The sequence below is a fragment of the Girardinichthys multiradiatus genome, chromosome 21 (assembly GCF_021462225.1).
Source record: "Girardinichthys multiradiatus isolate DD_20200921_A chromosome 21, DD_fGirMul_XY1, whole genome shotgun sequence".
Taxonomy (NCBI): Eukaryota; Metazoa; Chordata; class Actinopteri; order Cyprinodontiformes; family Goodeidae; genus Girardinichthys; species Girardinichthys multiradiatus.
In genome coordinates, this window is record NC_061813.1 from 26,268,211 (window position 1) to 26,290,721 (window position 22,511).

Here is a 22,511-nt window from a genome sequence, read left to right on the forward strand (position 1 = left end):
TAAACAGTTGTAAAAAAGAATAGCTGACATTCAAGTCAAGCTTCTCATGCTGACTTTCTGGCACAACTCTGCATTTCCAAGGTTTATCAGGGCCTCAGTGGAAGCATGTAATTTACTTCATAAAAAAGCTTGAATTTCTACTCACTCTGCATTCAAATCTATAATCCCATGATGTCATTACATATGCTGGAAGTCATCAGGACCGCCATTCACTGCCAAAAAAACAATGGTTAGAGCATATGGGACAACTCTATTCTATAGCATTCTATCTACAATTTATTATGCTCCTTTTATTATGCTCCTTTACTCCTTGTAAATCTAGATTCACACCATTAACTTGCTGATGTCATTATGGCAACAATCAGCTGTCAGGCATTACAATTGTCCTGTCAAGTGTTTGCCAGGAAGGGAAACCATGGGGTGCGGTAGGTCTTTTCTTATTAATAAGGAATGCAGAGAAACAAATGATATGAAGCATTTGGTATAAAGTTCAACAGAGACACAAAATGAATCTGACAGGAAATGGAAGCCACATTCAATGCCAGTGTTTTTGCCTTATTAATCTGTTTTCCCAAAGGAATAAGGGGACACATGGCTTTTACCACAGAATCTGATGTATATACCAGAAAAGGCACCAAAACCAAATAAGCATAGTGCAGTGCTGGTGGATGGAAACTTGACACACTCAGTCCTCTAAATGAAGTACAAATACCACTGATGGGAAATGGGTTTCCTTCAGTGATATGTTCCATAGTGGTACTATATATGTGTGAGCCATTGACAAAGTAAGTACAATGCCTTTCAGCCTTGTTGGTGTGTTAGAGCAGGGATGCATCTAAAAGTTGCAGGGTTGAATCTCTCGAGGACTGAAGTTTGGCAATCCTGCTATAGAAGATACAAATTTTCCCCCTCTATTGATGTCTCTCTCTCCTGGAAAATCTGACTATCCACTGCCACCACATGCTTCTTCAGGAAGATAAACGCAAAGTCAATGTCAAAAATCTGTCATGAGTTGGGTTTTCTTAGATCGAAAACTTACCAATTGGTAAAATACACTGAACTTCACTGCATTATTTCATAACTAAGATTGAGTTGGGATGTTCTGTGTGGAGTACCACGGGGTTCAGTACTTGGGCCAATTCTCTTTACTACGCTGATGATACTAAGCTTTACTTATCCATAAATCCTGATGAACCCAACCAGTTAGACTACAAGCATGTCTTGAAAAAATAAAAACTTGGATGACTTAACATTTTCTGCTTCTAAATTCAGACAAGACAGAAATTGTCATTTTTGGACCGGAGTCTTTAAAAAAGAAACTGTTTAGACAATCACTTAACCTGGATGGCATTAAATTGACCTCCAGTAATGTCAAAAACCTTGGTGTTATTTTTGACCAGGACATGTCAAATCCCATATTAAACAGGTTTCTAGGATTTCCTTCTTTCACCTCTGGAACATTGCCAAAATTAGAAATATCCTGTCCAAGAGTGATGTTGAAAAACTAGTCCGCGCATTTGTTACTTCAAGGCTGGACTATTGTTATTCTTTACTATCAGGATGTCCACAAAATGCAGTTAAAAGCCTTCAGTTGGTTCAAAATGCTGCAGCAAGGGTTCTGATGAAAATTAAAAAGAGAGATCATATTTCTCCTATTTTAGCCTCCCTTCATTGGCTCCCTGTTAAATTCAGAATATAATTTTAAATTCCCACTTTCAGTCCGTGAGGCAGACACCCTGTCTACTTTTAAGGCTAGGCTTAAAACTTTCCTTTTTAATAAAGCTTATAGTTGGCTTATAGAGTGGCTTAGGTTATCCTGAGCTTTCTCTGTACTTATGCTGCTATAGGCTTAGGCTGCTGGAGGACATAATGACCACTTTCACTCTTTTGCTACATTCTTACACTATTCTCCAATTTTGCATTATTTGCTGTTACTTCAGCTTTAAATTTATGTTCTCTCTATTTTCTCTTCCTAGAAGCTACACCTGGCCTGACTCTGTGTCTACCTATGACAACTTTCTGGAGGGGGTCATCGTCCAAGCTTCTGCTGGCAACAACTTAATGCTCACCCTCTACCAATGATCCACATGGCCCTGTCTTTCAGTGTTTAACCCTTTCTCTCTCCTAGACATATATACTGACTGAGCTTTACTGTAACTAATTAAATGTGTTCTCTTTCAGACTCTAACCTTGAAAACTGGCTCAGAGTTGATCTGTTCTTTCTTTCTAGATGAAACGACTAAAGGAGCTACATCCATTAACATTTACTTTTCCTTCCCATAGAAAGGACTCCTGGATCAGTGCTTCTTTGTTCTCTTTGTGTCACTGCTCTGTTCTCTCAAACCCCCAGTCGGTCGTGGCAGATGGCCGCTCACACTGAGCCTAGTTCTGCTGGAGGTTTCTTCCTGTTAAAAGGGAGTTTTTCCTCTCCACTGTCGCTACATGCATGCTCACTATGAGGGATTGCTGCAAAGTCAACGCCAGTGACTGTCCACTGTCTCTACATGCTCATCCAGAAGGACTGACTGCTACAAGTCTCTGACTCGATGCGATCTGCTGGGTTTCCTTAGATAGAAAACTTTTTATCCAATTTGAATAAATAACTGAATCTGACTGCACTGTTCAATGATTAGGATTAATTAGAATGTATGTACCTGACTTTTGTGAAGTGCCTTGAGACGACATGCGTTGTGAATTGGCGCTATATAAATAAACTGAATTGAATTGAATTCTATTTTGAATCTGCCTATATGATTGGACTAAATTAATTATATATTTCGATAAGTAAATTGCACTGGTTTGGTTTCTAAGGTGCCTTGAAATGACATTTGTTGTCAGTTGGGGCTAACTGAACAAAATGAATTGAAATTTAATTGAAAAAAAGTTAGAAAACTATTATTTTTAAAATGTACTAAATACTCAACACAAGCTAACTACTATGAGCAATACAAGCTAAAACCAGAACATTTCTTTGTATTTGTATTTGTATTTAAACGCTTCAGGAACATCTTCCTAATGTGGGTTGTACAACACCATTTGTTTGAAAGATTTAATGAGATACAGCCAATAAGAAGTCAAAGTGGTTTATTACTTTAGTTTATTTCAGGATCTTTTGCTACATTTTAAACACTCAGCAGCCATATTGGGTTGTGAGATTGAGGTAGGTAAAGATGTCAAAGACTAGGATACCTTCTTTTTTACAATTCCAACTTTTTCCAAAGGTTGGAAGCTGCCACAGTATGACTGCCACCACAGCGTTTTACTATGGGGATGGTGCCTTCAGGGTGGTGTTCAGCTTTAGCCACACATAGCGTTTTGTATATAGGCTAAAAAGTTCAGTTATGGTCTACTCCGACCGGAGGACCTTTATCGACATGTTCACTATGCCCATATATGGCTTATCCTAAACTGTAGGACTTATTCTGACCTAACATCAAAAATTTCCGTCTTCCTACCTCTCCAGCATGGAGTCCAGATTTGTATAATGCATGACTAATATATGTGTTGGCAGATTCTCCCACTTGAGCTACTGATCTCTGCAGCTCCACTGGAGCTACCATGGGCCTCTAGGCTGTTTCTCTGATTGATGCTCTTCTTTCCCTGTCTGTAGATAAAGACCAATGTCTTGGTAAGTCTGCAGTTCTGCCATACACTTTCCATTTTTAGATAATGGAAACAGTGGTCTGTGTTGATTCAAAGCTTGGGATATTGTTTTATAACTAAACCCTTCACAACTTTATCCCTGACCTGTCTGGTGTATTAATTCATCCATAATGCTGTTTGTTCACTAAGGTCACTTCTACCAGCGATTGGTTGGACAGGATTTTGTTAAGAGGTATCATAGCAAGGAGGAGTGGAGACAAATGGACTATTATTATCCCACACACACACACACACACACACACACACACATACTTCACCCTCCCTTATTTCCAAAGCAAACCAAAAAAAGAAAAAAAGTAGAATTGTTGGTAACAACCCCATTTCCAATATTTGCTGAAAAACTGTAGTTTATCAATTTGAAAATTAAATATATTGTCTTTGTAGTGTATTCAATTGCATATAGGTTGAACAAGATTTGCAAATCATTTTATTCTGTTTTCATTTACATTTTACACAACATCCCAATTTTATTGGAATTGGGGTTGTAACCTAAAAAGGTTTGTGGGGTGTGAATACTTTTGTAAGGCACTTTATATTCACAGAGCACATAGTTTGAAGAATATCTATTTTCAATAAAACACCTAAAATCCTATCTTGTATCCAATACAAAATAACTGCAGTTTGTAATACAGAATTAGAAATAGAATTTGTGTTTTCCTTGCTTTATTAAAAGTTAGGGTTTAAAATGGGGGTATATAGTTGTTACATTTTACTGTGCTGTGAGTGTTTTTCATGAATTTCTCCTAATGAGCGTGAGTGTACAGTTAAATGGTCAGTTTGACCTCAGGGGGAGGGAACCATAGGGGAGATATTTAACAGCCAGTGGGTGTGGGGCACAAACACAGCTGTGTTTAGTCGCACTTTCACGCAGGACGTCCTGTGTACGTGAGGAGGACCGTTATCCTCCCTCTCTCCCTCCTCCACCTTCTATCCTACGAAACATAAGTGGCTGCTGCGGCAATTAGGGAACCACGCCTGCTGCGCTCTTATTTCTCTGAATTGTGCTCCTTATATACAACTCCTCTCTGCTATTGAAGAAAGTTGTCTCCAGTGGCTGCAGGTCTGCTCGTTCAGAAAACGCCTTATTATACATTTCCTAATTATTCTAATATCGCGAGAGCTTATAGTAAGACCCCTCCGGGGCTGGTCTTGACAAGCAGGGAAACTCGGTCGGTCATTGTGACCGGTAACAAGCCCATCGACAGCCATGGAGTACCTCAGGTTCTGTTTGGTGTTATCATGCTGCATGAAGTTAGTGAGTTCTATCTTATCAAGTAACACCCCTCAAGCCCCTGCACCTATTCCTAAAGGTAAGAAGTTATAAACCTTTTGCGCCTATTCATCCCATTTTAATCTTAAAGTGTGTTAATGCGTGAATAGAACTGTCAAACCTCTCACTTTATGTAAGGGACCTCGGCTTTAATACCCCTAAAATTATATCAGTTCAGCCTATTTATGAAGCGCTGGTTTCATGCATGCGTGGTAATCTCATCGTGTTTGGCGCAAACATATGTATGCTGCGTGAAATTACACGACTGTGCGGTTTCTCGCAGACTTGTCTCATTTATGTTTTTTTGGCTGCGCGCAGCTTTTATGTTACAGACGAGAGGCAGTAAAAGTTTTAGTGCGAGAAACGGCTAATTTGAGAGGAGGGTCTTTCATGTTTTTTTTGTTTTTTTTGTTTCTGTAAATACCACAACAAGGGTAGTTATTAAACATGATATAGGCTATTAAAGCTTAGAATGCGAAAAAAAAAAACAACTTATAACTCATTTAGCCAACAAGACAGTAATTGTGAAACAGATATGTGCTTGTAAGTTTGTTTATAAGCACTGTAACTGCTAAAAAGTTTCTTAGTGTTGATTAAAGCAGTTCCTCTTTGAACATAAAGGCTGCTGAACCCATGTGTCTCACTTTTATTGACCTGACTGATAATACTTCCCATATTGGCACATTGGTGCTGGGGAATTGCTACAAATTAACCTAAAATCCCATTACTGTTGCATAGAGGTCTTGTAAAAACGGCAAATGTTTAATGTTTAATCGTTTGAAATTTGAAGATAAATATAGGCTTGTAAAGATTCACTGAAAGAATTACACCACTAGAAACTAAAGGATCATTGTTTAGGATAATTCCATGTCTGTTTTCGTTATTTTTTTTTGTTCTACAAGTTTGAAATGTGCAGGTTTAAAAGCAAAATGACGCATCAGATCTGCATCACCAGGGCTTGCCTGAGATTGTATGGGCCTCTGAGAAGCGTTTTTTTGGGGGGGCTTGAAGCTGATCACCCTCCATATATCTTTTAGATTGGCCAACCCTGATTACTGTGTTGTGTTAAACATTTAAAACCTCATTTAAAAACTTGTTTTACAAATAAGTCTACAATTAAATTGGCTGATAGGGCTAGTTTGATTTTTTTTTTAGATTAGTTTGTGTAAACATATCATCAGGAATAGTTATTTATCTGTGGGAAACAGAATTTATATTGTGAAGAATAATGGATAAATAAAAGAAGTCCTGAAAACCCTGGAAGGTTAGCAGGTTGTCAGATGGTCCCACCATATCCATATAATATCCATGGGATTCTAGGCTATCTTTATGGAGATGAAATAGCTACTCTTTCTTAAGAAACCATAGTCAAGTTTGTCACTGTTTTTAAACCGGACAACTTCCACCAAGTCAGGCTCAAATTACAGTTCTCTTAGGGACCCTCTTGTGGCCTGTTTGTAGCCAACTATTTATCTCATACCCTGGGCTGGCACTATGCAGCACACTGGGTTCAGGAAATGACCACTGTTAACTCACTTGCTGGATACCCAGAATGCTGTGGTTCAAATCACCAAGGCACTTTCAAAACTTTTTGCTTTACATTTCGAAATTTCATAAAGTTTAAGAAGGAGAAATAGTTGCTTGATTTACAGAACTCCAGAGGACCCCAGCTTTAACATAAATAGTTTTAACAACTGGGTTACCACCGGCGTTTTTCAGGCAGTGTTTAGTGGGTGGCACACAACGGGACATTAACCATATTGGACGGGCTTCCCTGCAGCAATAGTTGAATCAGATGTAATCAAAAAAAAAAAGACTTTCCTTTTTTCACAGCAAAGATGTGAGTTTTCATAGTGAGAACCTAAAGCTCACCACATTCTGACAGCTTTCCTCCATTTCTTCACCGAGGGTACCCTTCTGCGGTTGAAGTTCGGATACAAACAGTGATTCAACATTGAAAGGGGGCAGTGGAAGAGGCAGGAATGCAGAGTTCTGCCCAGTTCTCACCAGCATGCACCTAGCTGGACAGGACATTGCTGTTGATTTGGTCAGTTTTGGAAAGTTACAAAAATTGGGCTGCGCAGACGCTGCTGTCCAGCCACCTGAAAGGAGCCTTTCACTTATGTCTGCCTGTTTGAACAGCACTTCTGACAAAGTAGTGGATTTAACATGTAGGTCTGATGGTGTGAGGCAGAAACTGTGCAAAGTTTTGTGCATGGATGTAAAACTGAATACTTTGCCATAACACTGGATTCAAATTGTAATTTGTTAGAGTATTTAGAGAGACTTACTTAGATTTGAAAATCTTTTTTTCAGAGTTCTGGATTTATGTTTACTGTATTAATGTTAAGTTAGCCAGTCATTTGTTTTGTACTTTTGCGCATGTCATCATATTATTTCCATATTTTTTCATTGCATTATTAACTTCAGTTCTCACTATGGATAACAGATATTCATGAAATGATTATTTCCAGTAAAATATATGTAATTGGATTTTTTTCTTTGCGTGAGTATTATCCAAGCAAGAGAGTGTAAAAATTGGCAGCAACACAAATTCTGATCCGACTTCTATTTTTTGTATAAACCTGTTAAAAAATCATCAAAAAGTAAATTTTCCCATCCCATAAATGCAAATTGGTAAATTTACAGTACATTAAAAAATATCTTCACATGGTGGAAGATGAAGGGTTTATGACACAAAATAAAAAAAACAAAAAGTAATCAAATTAAAATGGAAGTGTATTCAAACAAATGATTTTGAATTGGAGTCAATAGTACAAGAAATACTAAAGGGACATACACCCACCGGCCACTTTATTAGGTACACCTGTCCAACTGCTCGTTTACGCAAATTTCTCATCAGCCAACCAATGACATGGCAGCAACTCAATGCATTTAGGCATGTAGACATGGTCAAGACAATCTGCTGCAGTTCAAACCGGGCATCAGAATGGGGAAGAAAGGTGATTTAAGTGACTTTGAATGTGGCATGGTTGTTGGTGCCAGACGGGCTGGTCTGACTATTTCAGAAACTGCTAATCTACTGGGATTTTCACGCACTACCATCTCTAGGGTTTACAGAAAATGGTCCAAAAAAGAGAAAATATCCAGTGAGCGGCAGTTCTGTGGGCGCAAATGCCTTGTTGTTGCCAGAGATCAGAGGATAATGGCCAGACTGGCTCAAGCTGATAGAAAGGCACCAGTAACTCAAATAACCACTCGTTACAACCAAGGCATGCAGAAGAGCATCTGTGCATAAACACAGTCAAAATATGCAAAAATACAATTCCAAAAACACAAAATTGTCAAGGAAGCACAGAAGGGTTAAACAGTAACATTTAGTTAGGAATGCTTAAATAATACTTAGGTCAGACTAGGTAAACACCATCATTCATTATCTAGTAAACTGTCCCTCTCTCCCATGGTAAAGGCGAATCTGGATTATACCTTACCCAGACATCTCTGACGTGTAAGCAGGGAGCATTTTAAAGAGAGGAAAAGGAAACTCCACCTAAAGTTGTCCATGCCTTATATATACTGTATAACGATGCTCTCTGTTGCCTTTAATGTCAGTCTAACAAACTAACAAACCCTGGTGGCAGGCACAGTCTGTAATCATGCCTTAGAACATTGTCACTATATCACCACAAGGTTGGGTTCATGCCTTCTTTTCAGACAAACATGTGTTGAGCTGTTTGTTTTTTACTTGGAGTGTCTGAGGTCTAGCACTGTGAAAACTACTGAGTCACACCTAACTTCATTAGATTTTATGTTAGTTATTGGCAGGTATTATCTCTTTCACTTATTTACAGTTCACTCAATCCAATAATTGCCTATGCCTGTAAAATAGTAAATATTGGATATAATAGAATAGTACGCTTATTATGTTATGTCATTCTGTTTTTTTTTGTAACAAAGCGTTCTAACTAAATTTAATTAATCTGGGTTACGTAGACTATATTATTGTGGAACATGCTAACTCTTGTTTGCTATTACTGATATTTTCTTAAATATACTTATACCTTAAATAAATATTTCAGATTTTTAGAATTGATGATTTTTATATTTTATGCTCTTTGAAACTATTATCAGTAGTTCCACAACCTGTAGTAGAAAGATGTCATATCACAGTATGTTTCTTGAAAAGTGAAGAAATCCTGAGAGGGATAGAAGGCTAACAGCTTGTAAGAACAACCCATTTTAACTGCTTCTATGAATTTAAAACAAATCAAAGGAAAAAAAGGGGGAAAAAAACTGCTATCCAAATAAACCTGGGCCTAAGCGAAAAGTAATTGCCTCCTAAACCTACAACTGATTGTGCCACTCTTGGCAGCAACATCTGCCATCAAATGTTTGCAATAATGTAAAAAAGTAACAATTAATCTTTTACATCTCTAAAATAATTTTCCAAAATCGTTTGTACATAATTGTTGCATTTCAGCCAGGGTTTCTGAGCACGAATGGCTCGTTGAAGGTCACACTGCAACATTTCTATCAGATTTAATTCCAAATCTGGACTAAGTGACAAAAAGATGAGTCTTCTGCTATATAACCCAAGTGCCCTTGAGGCCGGAATTTATGTCCAGACCATGACACAGCTGCCACCATATTACCCTGTATGTATAATGTTCGTTCGTTCGTTCGTCGTCCTCCGCTTATCCAGGACCGGGTCGCGGGGGCAGCAGACTCAGCAGAGACGCACAGACATCCCTCTCTCCAGACACCTCCTCCAGCTCCTCCAGGGGGAGCCCAAGGCGTTCCCAGGCCAGCCGAGAGACATAGTCCCTCCAGCGTGTCCTGGGCCGTCCCCTGGGCCTCCTCCCGGTGGGACGTGCCTGGAACACCTCCCGAGGAAGGCGTCCAGGAGGCATCCGGTATAGATGCCCGAGCCACCTCAACTGGCTCCTCTCAATGTGGAGGAGCAGCGGCTCTACTCCGAGCTCCTCCCGGATGGCCGAGCTCCTCACCCTATCTTTAAGGGAGTGCCCGGCCACCCTACGGAGGAAGCTCATTTCAGCCGCTTGTATCCGTGATCTCGTTCTTTCGGTCATGACCCAAAGTTCATGGCCATAGGTGAGGGTAGGAACGTAGACCGACCAGTAAATTGAGAGCTTTGCTTTTCGGCTCAGCTCTCTCTTCACCACAATGGACCGGCACAGCGCCCCCATTACTGTGGCAGCTGCACCGATCCGTCTGTCGATCTCCCGCTCCATTCTTCCCTCACTCGTGAACAAGACCCCGAGATACTTAAACTCCTCCACTTGAGGCAGGAACTCCCCTCCAACCTGAAGAGGACAAGCCACCCTTTTCCGGTCGAGTACCATGGCCTCGGACTTGGAGGAGCTGATCCTCATCCCAGCCGCTTCACACTCGGCTGCGAACCGCCACAGCGCATGCTGTAGGTCTTGGCTAGAGGGGGCCAGCAGGACCACGTCATCCGCAAAAAGAAGAGACGAAATCCACTGGTCCCCAAACCAGACCCCCTCCGGCCCTTGGCTGCGTCTAGAAATCCTGTCCATAAAAGTTATGAACAGGACCGGCGACAAAGGGCAGCCCTGCTGGAGTCCAACATGCACTGGGAACAGGTCCGACTTAGTGCCGGCAATGCGGACCAAACTCCTGCTCCGCTCGTACAGGGACCGGATGGCCCCTAATAAAGGGCCCCCGATTCCATACTCCTGGAGCACCCCCCACAGGGCATCACGAGGGACACAGTTGAATGCCTTCTCCAGGTCCACAAAACACATGTGAACCGGTTGGGCAAACTCCCATGAACCCTCGAGCACCCTGTAGAGGGTATAGAGCTGGTCCAGTGTTCCACGGCTGGGACAAAAACCACACTGTTCCTCCTGAAGCCGAGGTTCGACTATCGGTCGGACTCTCCTCTCCAATACCCTGGCGTAGGCCTTACCAGGGAGGCTGAGGAGTGTGATCCCCCTGTAGTTGGAACACACCCTCCGGTCCCCCTTCTTATAAAGGGGGACCACCACCCCAGTCTGCCAGTCCAGAGGCACTGTCCCCGACCGCCACGCAATGTTGAAGAGGCGTGTCAACCATGACAGCCCTACAACATCCAGAGACTTGAGGTACTCAGGGCGGATCTCATCCACCCCCGAAGCCTTGCCACCGCGGAGCTTTTTAACCACCTCGGTGACTTCAGCCTGGGTGATGAAAGAGTCCAACCCCGAGTCCCCAGCCTCTGTTTCCACCACGGAATGCGTGATGGCAGGATTGAGGAGATCCTCGAAGTACTCCTTCCACCGCCCGATAATGTCCTCAGTCGAGGTCAGCAGTCTCCCGCCCCCACTATAAACAGTGTTGGCAAAGCACTGCTTCCCCCTCCTGAGGCGCCGGACGGTTTGCCAGAATCGCTTCGAGGCCAACCGGTAGTCCTTCTCCATAGCCTCACCGAACTCTTCCCAGGCCCGAGTTTTTCGATATCTCTCGACCTCCCGCACAAGCTAAGACTCCTTCCCCCCTAGCGAGGTGACATTCCATGTCCCTAGAGCCAGCCTAAGCATCCGGGGATCGGGCCGTTGAGGTCTCCATCTTCGTCCGCCACCCAATCCTCTTTGCACCGGTCCCTCACGGTTCCCCCTGCAGGTGGTGGGCCCACTGGGGGATGGCCTCGCGTCTCTCGTTCGGGCTTGGCCCGGCCGGGTCCCGCGAGGAGCAACCCGGCCACCAGGCGCTCTCCGACGAGTCCCGACCCCAGGCCTGGCTCCAGGGTGGGACCCCGGCTCCGCCGTACCGGGCGACGTCACGTGCCTCGATATTGTGTTCTTCATGAGGGGTTCTTGAACCATTCTTTGTCTGACCCATCACCTAGAACCTGTTTGCCATGGGAGACCCTACCAGGGGCATTTAGGCCCCAGACAACATAGCCTCTAGGATCATTTGAGCACTCAAACCCCTCCACCACGTTAAGGTGACGGTTCAAGGAGGGGTGTATAATGTTCTTTTTCTTAAATGCTGTGTTAGTTTTTAAGTCAGATGTAATCTAATGTAACACACTTTCCAAAGACTATAGTTTTTGCTTCTTTATGTACAGAATATTTAGCCAAAAGATTTGGGGTTTATCAGGATGTTTGTTTCGGTAATCTGAGACGGGCCTCTGTGTTGTTTTTGGTCAGCAGTGGTTTTTCATTATTCTACTATTTTTGCCAGTCTCTTTCTTATTTGTGATTAGAAAGTCCTTAAGTGAGGCAAGTGAGGTCTGCCAATCTTTATATATAGTTCTATTTTTGACTTGATAACAGTTGCTAATTTCGTAACGTGGCTCAGCCTCTAATGTATTAAATGAATTTATCAGTGTGGATTATCTCAGTAATAAGGAATTTAATGGTCTAAAGAAAATGGCCATTATAACTTTTGGCACACCACTTGAAGCAAAATTATGTCTGATGTGACTAAAAAACTGTTTCTGGCACAATGTTTTAGAAACCATGCCTCATCCCAAGGCCAAAGTGCCTGTGGTTTGACACATGTAATTGAAAATACAGTCTTTTTTCTGTGGGTTCAGTGTGTGGCTACTGTGTCATGGAAACTGTGCGCTGTAATGATTAGGGCAACTTTAAAAGATCATTATAAAAAGGACAGTTATATGTGTTTGATTAATTTGCTCCATTGTGCAAAACCCTTTCTTTTAGCCTTACAACCTTTTTATTTGGATGTTCAGTGTTTTTCACTCGCAGTCCAGTCAGAGGAATGTGAATTCCTAAATTTTTCCGTTTTAGCTAAACACCTCAACACTGTCTGAATTACTCATGTAAAGGTAAACATCACAAGACAAAATGTGGCACAAATTTCCCATTTCCAAGCAATAGGTAAAGAAATTACAGCAGTTTGAAGAAACAACACAAACACAACACAAATACGGAAGGGGGCACTGATGATCTGACTTTAGTTGTTCAAAGGTATGGTAACAAAATTCAATAAATGACTTGTATTTTTCTTTAACTGACAGTTATTGTGAGTCTTGGGGGGGAAAAAAAGCATTTATTTGCTTGGATGACCAAAATAGAACAGCGGCTTGTGCTCACAGGCCATAACAAAGTAAATCCTGTTATTCTTTTGTACAAGCTTGGAATACTTTCCTTTTCCTACATAAGCTATTCCCTAGTAAGTAATTCAGGACTTCACCTCACTGAAGTGTGAAAGTTTAGAGAAATGTCTGAACAGAAAGTGGTCCAGAGAAAGAGTGCAAAGAAAAAATTGCTTGGAGTCAATGCCTTTCTTAGTAAATAAATTCAGTAGCACCGTCTGTGCTACATTCCTCTCCTCCTGAGTTGTTCATACAGCACTGCCAAGAGAAAATTCTCTGTTTACCTTGACTACACACTCATCCTCTAAAATCACAGCTGTAGAAAACCTCCCTTGTTCGCTGATGATATCTGGATCTCAGCTATGCTTTAACCTTTTTTTGTCTGTGACATAAAAGTTCCAAGTGCATGGTTCTTGCTAGTGACAAATGTGCTTAGAAACTTTAATGTGGTTATAGTAATAGGCAATATTTCATTAATTGTGCCAACCAAGAAGCTTTAGTTTAGCTTTAGTTATTATACCGTATTATGTGCCACGTCACCTTTTGAACTGTAAGTTCAGCTAATAAATAGGCAGTATCATTTTTATACAATGTCCATTTTTGCAGAGAAGTCTGTTAGCCTGATTGGTGTGAACAGTAGAATATTTATTTGAAGTTACTGGAATGACAAAACTAACCTACAGGGGTTGGACAATGAAACTGAAACACCTGGTTTTAGACCACAATAATTTATTAGTATGGTGTAGGGCCTCCTTTTGCGGCCAATACAGCATCAATTCGTCTTGGGAATGACATATACAAGTCCTGCACAGTGGTCAGATGGATTTTAAGCCATTCTTCTTGCAGGATAGTGGCCAGGTCACTACGTGATACTGGTGGAGGAAAACGTTTCCTGACTCGCTCCTCCAAAACACCCCAAAGTGGCTCAATAATATTTAGATCTGGTGACTGTGCAGGCCATGGGAGATGTTCAACTTCACTTTCATGTTCATCAAACCAATCTTTCACCAGTCTTCTGTGTATTGGTGCACCGCCTTCAGGATACAATGTTTGAACCATTGGATGCACATGGTCCTCAAGAATGGTTTGGTATTCCTTGGCAGTGACGCGCCCATCTACCACAAGTATTGGGCCAAGGGAATGCCATGATATGGCAGCCCAAACCATCACTGATCCACCCCCATGTTTCACTCTGGGCATGCAACAGTCTGGGTGGTATGCTACTTTGGGGCTTCTCCACACCGTAACTCTCCTGGATGTGGGGAAAACAGTAAAGGTGGACTCATCAGAGAACAATACATGTTTCACATTGTCCACAGCCCAAGATTTGCACTCCTTGCACCATTGAAACCAACGTTTGGCATTGGCATGAGTGACCTAAGGTTTGGCTATAGCAGCCCGGCCGTGTATATTGACCCTGTGGAGCTCCCGACGGAGAGTTCTGGTGGAAACAGGAGAGTTGAGGTGCACATTTAATTCTGCCGTGATTTGGGCAGCCGTGGTTTTATGTTTTTTGGATACAATCCGGGTTAGCACCCAAACATCCCTTTCAGACAGCTTCCTCTTGCGTCCACAGTTAATCCTGTTGGATGTGGTTCATCCTTCTTGGTGGTATGCTGACATTACCCTGGATACTGTGGCTCTTGATACATCACAAAGACTTGCTCTCTTGGTCACAGATGTGCCAGCAAGACGTGCACCAACAATTTGTCCTCTTTTGAACCCTGGTATGTCACCCATAATGTTGTGTGCATTTGAATATTTTGAGCAAAACTGTGCTCTTACCCCGCTAATTGAACCTTCACACTCTGCTCTTACTGGTGCAATGTGCAATCAATGAAGACTGGCTACCAGGCTGGTCCAATTTAGCCATGAAACCTCCCACACTAAAATGACAGGTGTTTCAGTTTCATTGTCCAACCCCTGTATATATACCAACTGTATTACGCTGAATTTTCTTATATTTGATTTAGTTAGACACATTTTGTGTAAAGAAAAATAAAATTCCTCTTTTCATGTATATAGACAAAGTTCTTAAACTAAGGTCATAACCACAATCATAGCACATATTATCTGTGAGGGAAGTTTTATCTATTGTTTTGCCAAGTTACACAAAGAAAGCCCTGCATTGTTGAATTTCATTGAAGATATACTGCTCTAGAACACACACATTTCCATAATGTTAGTGCTTTCTTTTTTTATTTAAGCATACTGTTCGGCAGAGTAGCACTCAGAATTGTTGTCATGTGCCAAGAAGAAGCCCAACAGATTTACATTCACATGTGGAACATTACAGCTAACGCTATAATGCTCCGCTTGTTATTTATATATAAAAAAACTTTATTATAAACTGCTTTAGGATTATTTTAATTGCAATGGACACGGAGATGGAAACCAAAACGAAAAAAAAAGAAGCAAGAAAGAGACAGAGGTCAGGCAAAAAAAAAAGGGAGAGAAGGAGAAAAGAATAGAGGTGAGAAGGAAGGTTTGAAGATAATGAAAGATAACACCCTAGAAGACTGCTTCTACACCTGGAGAACCATAAATAACAACATCAATTTTACAGAAATGTGCACGGTACTAATGAATGTGAGATGTATTTAGTGGTAACTGTGGCTCAATATAGAACATCTGTGTATTTGTTAACACCTGAATCCAAACACCTGTGGGTGTAAGTGTAAGTGAGGTTTTTACCATAAAATTATGCAATAGCGAGTGTGAGGAGCCACAGACTTGCCCCCCCCCCGGATCCGAGACAGACACTGAGGAATTCTGAGCCACAAACAAGCAAAGGCCCCTCAGAGCATGGGAACTCAAAGGACCACGGCCGGGACTACCGCAAACCCTCCAGAGAAGAGCAGAGGAGAGCCTCAGGGGAACCACCCAGCAGCCACAGTGCAGAAGCCCCAGGGCACTGCAGCGACCAGACCACAGTCCTGCCGGCAGCTGTCTATGCCGGAACAGATCCAGCCATGGACACAGAGACCCAAGAGCCCGGGGCACATCACCCCACAAACAGAGGCCTGACAGAGCCAGGGGGCCCAGACCCCGGCAAGCAGCCACTGGGAGTGAGCTGGCACACACCAAAGCACCCAGCTCCAGACACCGAAAACCGCCAATAGACCAGTGGGCAAAGACACCAGCCATCGGCAGGGAGTGTGGCGGAGAAGAAATAGCTGATCCAGGAGAGGGAGCAGGCCAAGACCCAACCTGACACAAAAATAGCTGCACACTGTCACAATCATACATTCCCACCCTCATGTGTACACATAAAAACACTCACACTAACACACCCAATGTAAAGACACACTCCCCATACATACACTATACTCCCAGGTCCAGATACCGATACCCCAGAGGGGCAACCAGCTTCCAGACCCAGGAGGCGGTCCCCTTCATTCTGGGATGAAGACAGGCAGGCCGCCCCAGCACCAGCCCAGACAAGTGCTAGCACCGCCTGAACCCGAACAACCCCAGCCCAGACCCCGACACCCCACCCCGACCACAACCCCCAATGACCCCACGCCCGCCAACCAGAACCTTGCCAGGACAAAGCAGTCCCAACACCCCAGTGAATTTTGATCTCTGCCCCATGAGCCCCTCACCCGGGTTAACCCCAAATGAATTTTCCCACAGGGCCACCCCCAACCAGGACACGGATATCGAACACATGCCCCCGAGCCCAAACGCCAAGAATACTTGGGACCCAAGCTGCCATGGGATGGAATACAGCTGTCCCATGCCAGCTCTCTGGCTGACCCCAATAGAGAACCCCGTGTTCGCCGAGTTCCAAAGAAGGAGGGAGGCACAAGCACATCTACCAGTCCCCTAGTGTCAGTGCTTTCAAGTATTATTTTTGGATATAGATACAGATGGTCTAGAAGAGGGAACTTTTGCCTCTTTCAACACATTTTCCCTTTGTAAGGTTTGCTAAATTAGAATTATTTTAAAATCCATGCAGGGTCAGAATCAAACATTTTTGCCTCATCTCTTTTAAATGAAAGATGGTGTGTACTTCATGGTATACTTAAGAGGGAGCTTGCATGTTTTGATGGATTTATGTGGCTTGTATAATTATGATCGGACTAAAGGGTGTGTTTCCATAAGTTCAGGGGAAGGTCAGAGGAGTTGTTAGTGATGTTAGCTGTCAGTTTATTATTTGCTGCTGGAAAATGTCTTCTTAACATGACGAGCATGTCATGATGAATAGTTTTTGTTTTCAAGGTCTTTGCAGATGTGGAGCATTTAATTATTTAGTTCTTCGGAAACATTTTAAATTTACATTGTTGTTTATCCAGAAGTATTAAATGTAAATAATGCTGTTGGTTCTATGTGAAAAACGTTTTCACTTTTTTTTTTAGCCTTGGCATTGTGACAAGATGGGCTGTACTGAAGCAACATCTGAAATCCTAGAGTCCTTTTTACACTTTGGAATCTCTTGAAAATCATGTGTTTGGAGAAGATAAGGTGAACTCTTCCAAGTGTTATGCCAACAGTGACGCATCCTGCTATTATCCATGCGTGGGTTTGCTTCTTATCCAAGGGGGAAGAGTTAGTCCCAATTTTAAAAAAAAGAACTCCTCCATGAGCAGAGTGAGTTCAAAATGTCCTCCAAGAGTAAAAATCCAGAAACATATGGGGATGATCTGTATATTTCCTGGAAAATTGGAGCTCTAGGCTTTAAAGAAACCGTGATAACAGTGTCATAAGATTTTAAACCTAGGTCCAGGAAATTTCCCAGATCTTAATCCAATCGAGAATCTGTGATCAGTTTTTAAAAAGTATGTGTATCAAAAGAATCCAGCAAACGGATCTACTGTAAGCACTAAGACAAAAATTATCATCAGTCAGGAGTTCCCCAGGATGTTGATATCAGCATGTCACTACAAAATACAGAAGTGACATAAATGAAGGGTGAACTGTTTTAATAGTGAGTATTCATATAAAAGTCATGTATTAGGTGATAAGACTAATGATTTCTTTCTTTGGTCTTTGTATACAATAAAAACATTTATCTGTGACTGTAGACCAAACTGTTGACTGTTTGGGTTAAGGTTAGGGGGAAAGGAAGCCTGTAATTTTCCCATGTAACCAATAAAAACACCTGCTTTACTGAGATGTAGGAAAATGTGTTTCCAATATGAGGAAACATCCCCCTGGTTGTGCTTCGCTCAAGTCCTCCTTCAAGCTAAGAACAAGAACAGGGAACACACGTTGCTCAGAATAAATAACCTTATCATCTGGGTGGTAAAGTCTATGTTCTTCTCAGTTGGCTTTGTTGTGTGTGGGATAATGTTTTATAATACTAGAACATAATGAGAATCTAACTATTATCACCCAGTGACTGAACCATAGGATGGAATACACCAATCTGGCATAACATTGTGACTACTGACAGCTGAAGCGAATAACAGATTGCTTCTTTATTATGGCACCTGTTAGTGGGTGGGATATATTTGTGACAGGCCGTGGCAAAACCAGGAACAAGTCTACCCGGGGTCATTTTGAGTTATTTACAGATCCTGAAAGAGTGGAGTCTAAGCTTTCCAATGATGTCAAACTTGTGGAAATTGAAAAATAATTTTAAAAAGATATGACCATTTGAATGTTGGCACTCTCCGAAGTATTTTAGTTAGAAAATAGGCTTCAACATTTTGTTAGAATCACCCTGAAAACTGGGCAGCAACAAAGCTGTTAGTTTGAATAACGTATAACTTGCTGCAACACCTTCTCCAACAATGTTTGTCAACAGAATCTCCAATGACTGCGCTGTCATTAACCTCATTGCACTATTTTTCTATGTTAAGATAATCTACAGCACTGCATTACAATATTTGTGTGCATTTAACAAACATCTTTCAACTGTTCAAAATATTACAACACCAAATTTAATGGTAACACACACACACACACACACACACACACACACAGACACAAGAAAAACTAAGTAAAAAAACTTAACTTAAAACACTTGAGATTTACAAAATACATGATTTATTTTCAACATGATGCATCATAATAGTTTTTTAAAAAGTTGTCAAACTCAACCCATGAGAAACTGAAAAGTATTCCTGCAGACTTCGATGCCTACGATCAAATAAGTTGTCCTGGTGTGTTTTCTATTCGTTGGTGTCTTCTTGGTGGATGTTGTCATCGCTGAAGTTTCAACTGTATGCCGGATTGCTTCAAGATGTCCAATGATTCTCATGTCCTGCCACTCCCTTTCTGCTGCTTAACATTCCATCTGTATGTTGTACATGAGCTCTGGAGAAAGTTTGCGGGTACAGGACTGTGTCCTAAATGAAGAATTCTCCTTTATTTTCCCTTAGCATTTACAGTCAAAGTTACGGATCTTGTCCATTTTGCTGTCTCTGTTTTCTTCAAATGTTGTGAATAGCTTCTGATATATTATGTTCTAGCTCCTCCTTTCTTTTCTTAGAAATTGATGGTTTTTCCCATTTTTCTCTGTTTGCGTTCTACCGACTTGTTCCTACTTTTCTCATGACGCTTCACATTTCTCAGTAAGTGAACATTTTGCTCTCAAAGTCGATGAGTTTGAAGCAAAAGCAATATTCAAGCGTTACGATTTGAGAGTTTGTCAAGGACCATATTGGGAAGAACTGGTTCACAGAATCTCCAGCACTGAAGCTCTTTTAGGGTGTTGCCAGTCTGCAGCACTTAATCCCTAATAAATATGGTCTAAGTAAGGGACAGTGGATAAGGCGGCATCATGGCCTCAAACCAGTCAGGGTGTCTATCCTGACCTCTTTCTACTGCTGAAAGTGCCATTGACCAATGGAAAAAGATGGCCTAATGAATCATGTTTTCTTGAGTGATGCTTCTGGCAATGTTCTTCCGTGAAGCCTGGGATGCTGCCATGCCTAACTTTGACATTCACCATCCTTCTAAGCATTGTTGCTGGAGTATACGCAGGATAATGTTCTCATCGACAAGGCAAAGGATCACAGCCACAGGTTTGAGGTGTTTACCAGGCCTCCAAAATATAATTTGAGAGCTCAATTATGCACGACAATAAAGTCCAACCTCGCAACATAAAATCTTAAAAAACTGCTGCAAACATCTTGGTGCCAGATACTACATCACATCTTCAGGGTTCTAGAAGAGTTCATGCCTTGAAGAGTCAGAACAGCTTTGACAGCAAAAAAGGAACTAGCACACTAGAGGCAGGTGGTCATATTATCATGCCTGATCAGTCTTAAATATAATTTTGTTGTTAGTTGGGTTAAGTTAGAGAGGTGATGGTTGTACTAGCTTCTTAACTATGATGTGGTGCAATCTGCCATTTATTGCCAATTATTTTTGGTAAAGCCCTTTAAAAGACCTAGCGAAATTGTCTCTCATACTCCATTCATAATCAATTCAGTGTGCCATTGACCAATAAATGATTTAAAAGTGTTTGATGGAACAGTGCTGCCTATTAAATAGGGGACAAATTTGCTGTTCGTTTTCAAGTAGTCTCATAAAACTGTTTTAACAGGCCAATAAGTTTTTCTTGCCCTCTCTGAAGACAAGCACATATTTAGCAGACTTGTAGATGTCTGCCAGTAGCAAATTAGTGTTCCCCCTTCATATAGTAGCAACATTTGATGAACAAGATAAAGAGATGCAGGAAATGTCCTCATTTTGCTTGCTATACAAAAACTCTTCCTCTCTCTAGTAGTATATTAGACTACTGGTGAAAATGTGTGTTTGGTTAACCCTTCCTTAAACCTCAAACGTCATCACTCAAGGCAACTGGAAATGTCCTTGAGGTTTGTGGGAGTCCATCTATCCCAAGAGGAAATGGATAATTGAGTCTACATTTGAAAATATGCCGCTGTTTTTAAATGAAATAAAAATTACACAAGTCATTCCTAAATTGAGACATAGGTTCAGACTTCTAAACCAAATGGTCACCAATATGTTGACATAGGTTTGAGGTTTACAAGGGACATGCTTCATAGGATAGCGGAGGGAATCTCAATACTTATATTTAAGCTTAGAAAAATACATTTTTGTGGATATGTTTAAACTTAAGCCAGTTTTTTTGTGTGTGTAACTTTAAATGTTGCAGTTTTCCTGTGCAGGGATATATCCCTTCATTCCTATAATTCAGCAGCCAATAAATATGTGATAAATTTTAACCAAGGTTGTACACTTCTGTCCATTACAGAAAAGCTGCTAGTCTTAACTGTAGCGACAGAGGAAACAGATGGCTTCCGCCGCTTCATGCAGACCGCCAATTATTTCAACTACACTGTGACGGTAAGAGTGTCTAATTTACTAAACCTATGCTGAAAAATCTTGTTTTTAATGGTACAGCACTCATACCCACTCAGCAGGAAACTACTTTCTGCACACACTTGCCTGAACTGACTGAGTCTGTTAAAGGAAATAAAGAAATGGAGCAAGCTGCAAAAAAACTTCCATCCCAAAGGGAAACTCCATGATGTAGCTCCATAATTTCCCTTTTTGGATTAAAACCACTGTTTTTGTTTGTTTTTAACTTGGAGGTTGGTAGTGGTGTGCCTGCACTGGTAACCCCATGGGGCCGCATTTGCAATACTTTTATAGCTGTTTGATGCTAAACTAATCTAAATTCTTCAGAAATCAGTTTACTGAACCACATCATTGGGCCACAAATCTTACCTGCAGTAGATAACTGTATATGTCTAAATTTACCTTCATCTTCAGTTAATTGGAATATTATTGAAAAGTTAAATTTCAGTAACTCAATTCACTGTAAATCATGCTGATTTGCATAGACATTTAAGATTAAAATATTACATCAGACCAATAAAAGAAATTTACAGAAATGTGGGCTTAATCAAATATATGTTTAATACCCACTTGAAGGTAATTGTTTTCAAAAGGTACTTTTAATCTGACAAACAAGCCTCATGAGAACGCATGATAATTTACTGAATTTAACTGCAAAAAAAAGCCAAATTAGTAATTAGCAATCATGACTATAGTTAAAGCTTTATAAAATAGCGATCACATAAGATTTTATTTGAGATAGGATTCATTTTAAAATTGTAGAAGTCTGCTTTGGTCTTGGTCCGTCTCGTTATGTTCAGCCTTCAGGACCTGCAAGTCTGGCTTTACACTATATCTACACATCAAGAGAGTTACCATTAAAAGTCCACACATCCCACCTAGAATGCCAGGTTTTGTGTTAGACCTCCACAAAATAGGATCACGGTTATTAAATTGTTTTTCTCCTTTAAGATGGCATTTATCATGTACAGTTTACCTGAAATATGAATATGTTTGAGGGAAAATTGTAAAAAGGGAACATACCTAGTTGCATTATTGTGCAACCTTAAATACTTTGCTGAAGCATGTTTAGATTCACTTTCAGCATTCAGTCTTCTTAGGCAGGCATATCAATTCTTGACTTTGCAGTATTTGTTCCCTCTTTAGTGTAAAGGTTGTCTAAATCTGTCAGATTGTGAGCACATCTCTTGTCCACTGTCATTTTGTTTGCAATACATCTGACCCACATACTCCAAAGAACAGAATATGTAAAGG

At 41.1% G+C, this 22,511-nt stretch overlaps 1 protein-coding gene across 2 annotated transcripts in view; it reads left to right on the forward strand.

Annotated features, from left to right (window-relative positions):
- Positions 1-4,621: 4,621 nt before the first annotated feature.
- plod2 (procollagen-lysine, 2-oxoglutarate 5-dioxygenase 2) overlaps positions 4,622-22,511 on the forward strand; it is a 55,922-nt gene continuing 38,032 nt past the window's right edge. Inside the window, exons 1-2 of one of the 2 annotated variants that reach the window (XM_047349841.1) lie at positions 4,622-4,973; positions 21,151-21,242. In XM_047349841.1, the coding sequence (XP_047205797.1) occupies positions 4,871-4,973; positions 21,151-21,242 (195 nt within the window). In that variant the 5' untranslated portion in view covers positions 4,622-4,870. The remainder of the gene's footprint in view (positions 4,974-21,150; positions 21,243-22,511) is intronic. The other variant, XM_047349840.1, reaches the window with a different exon arrangement.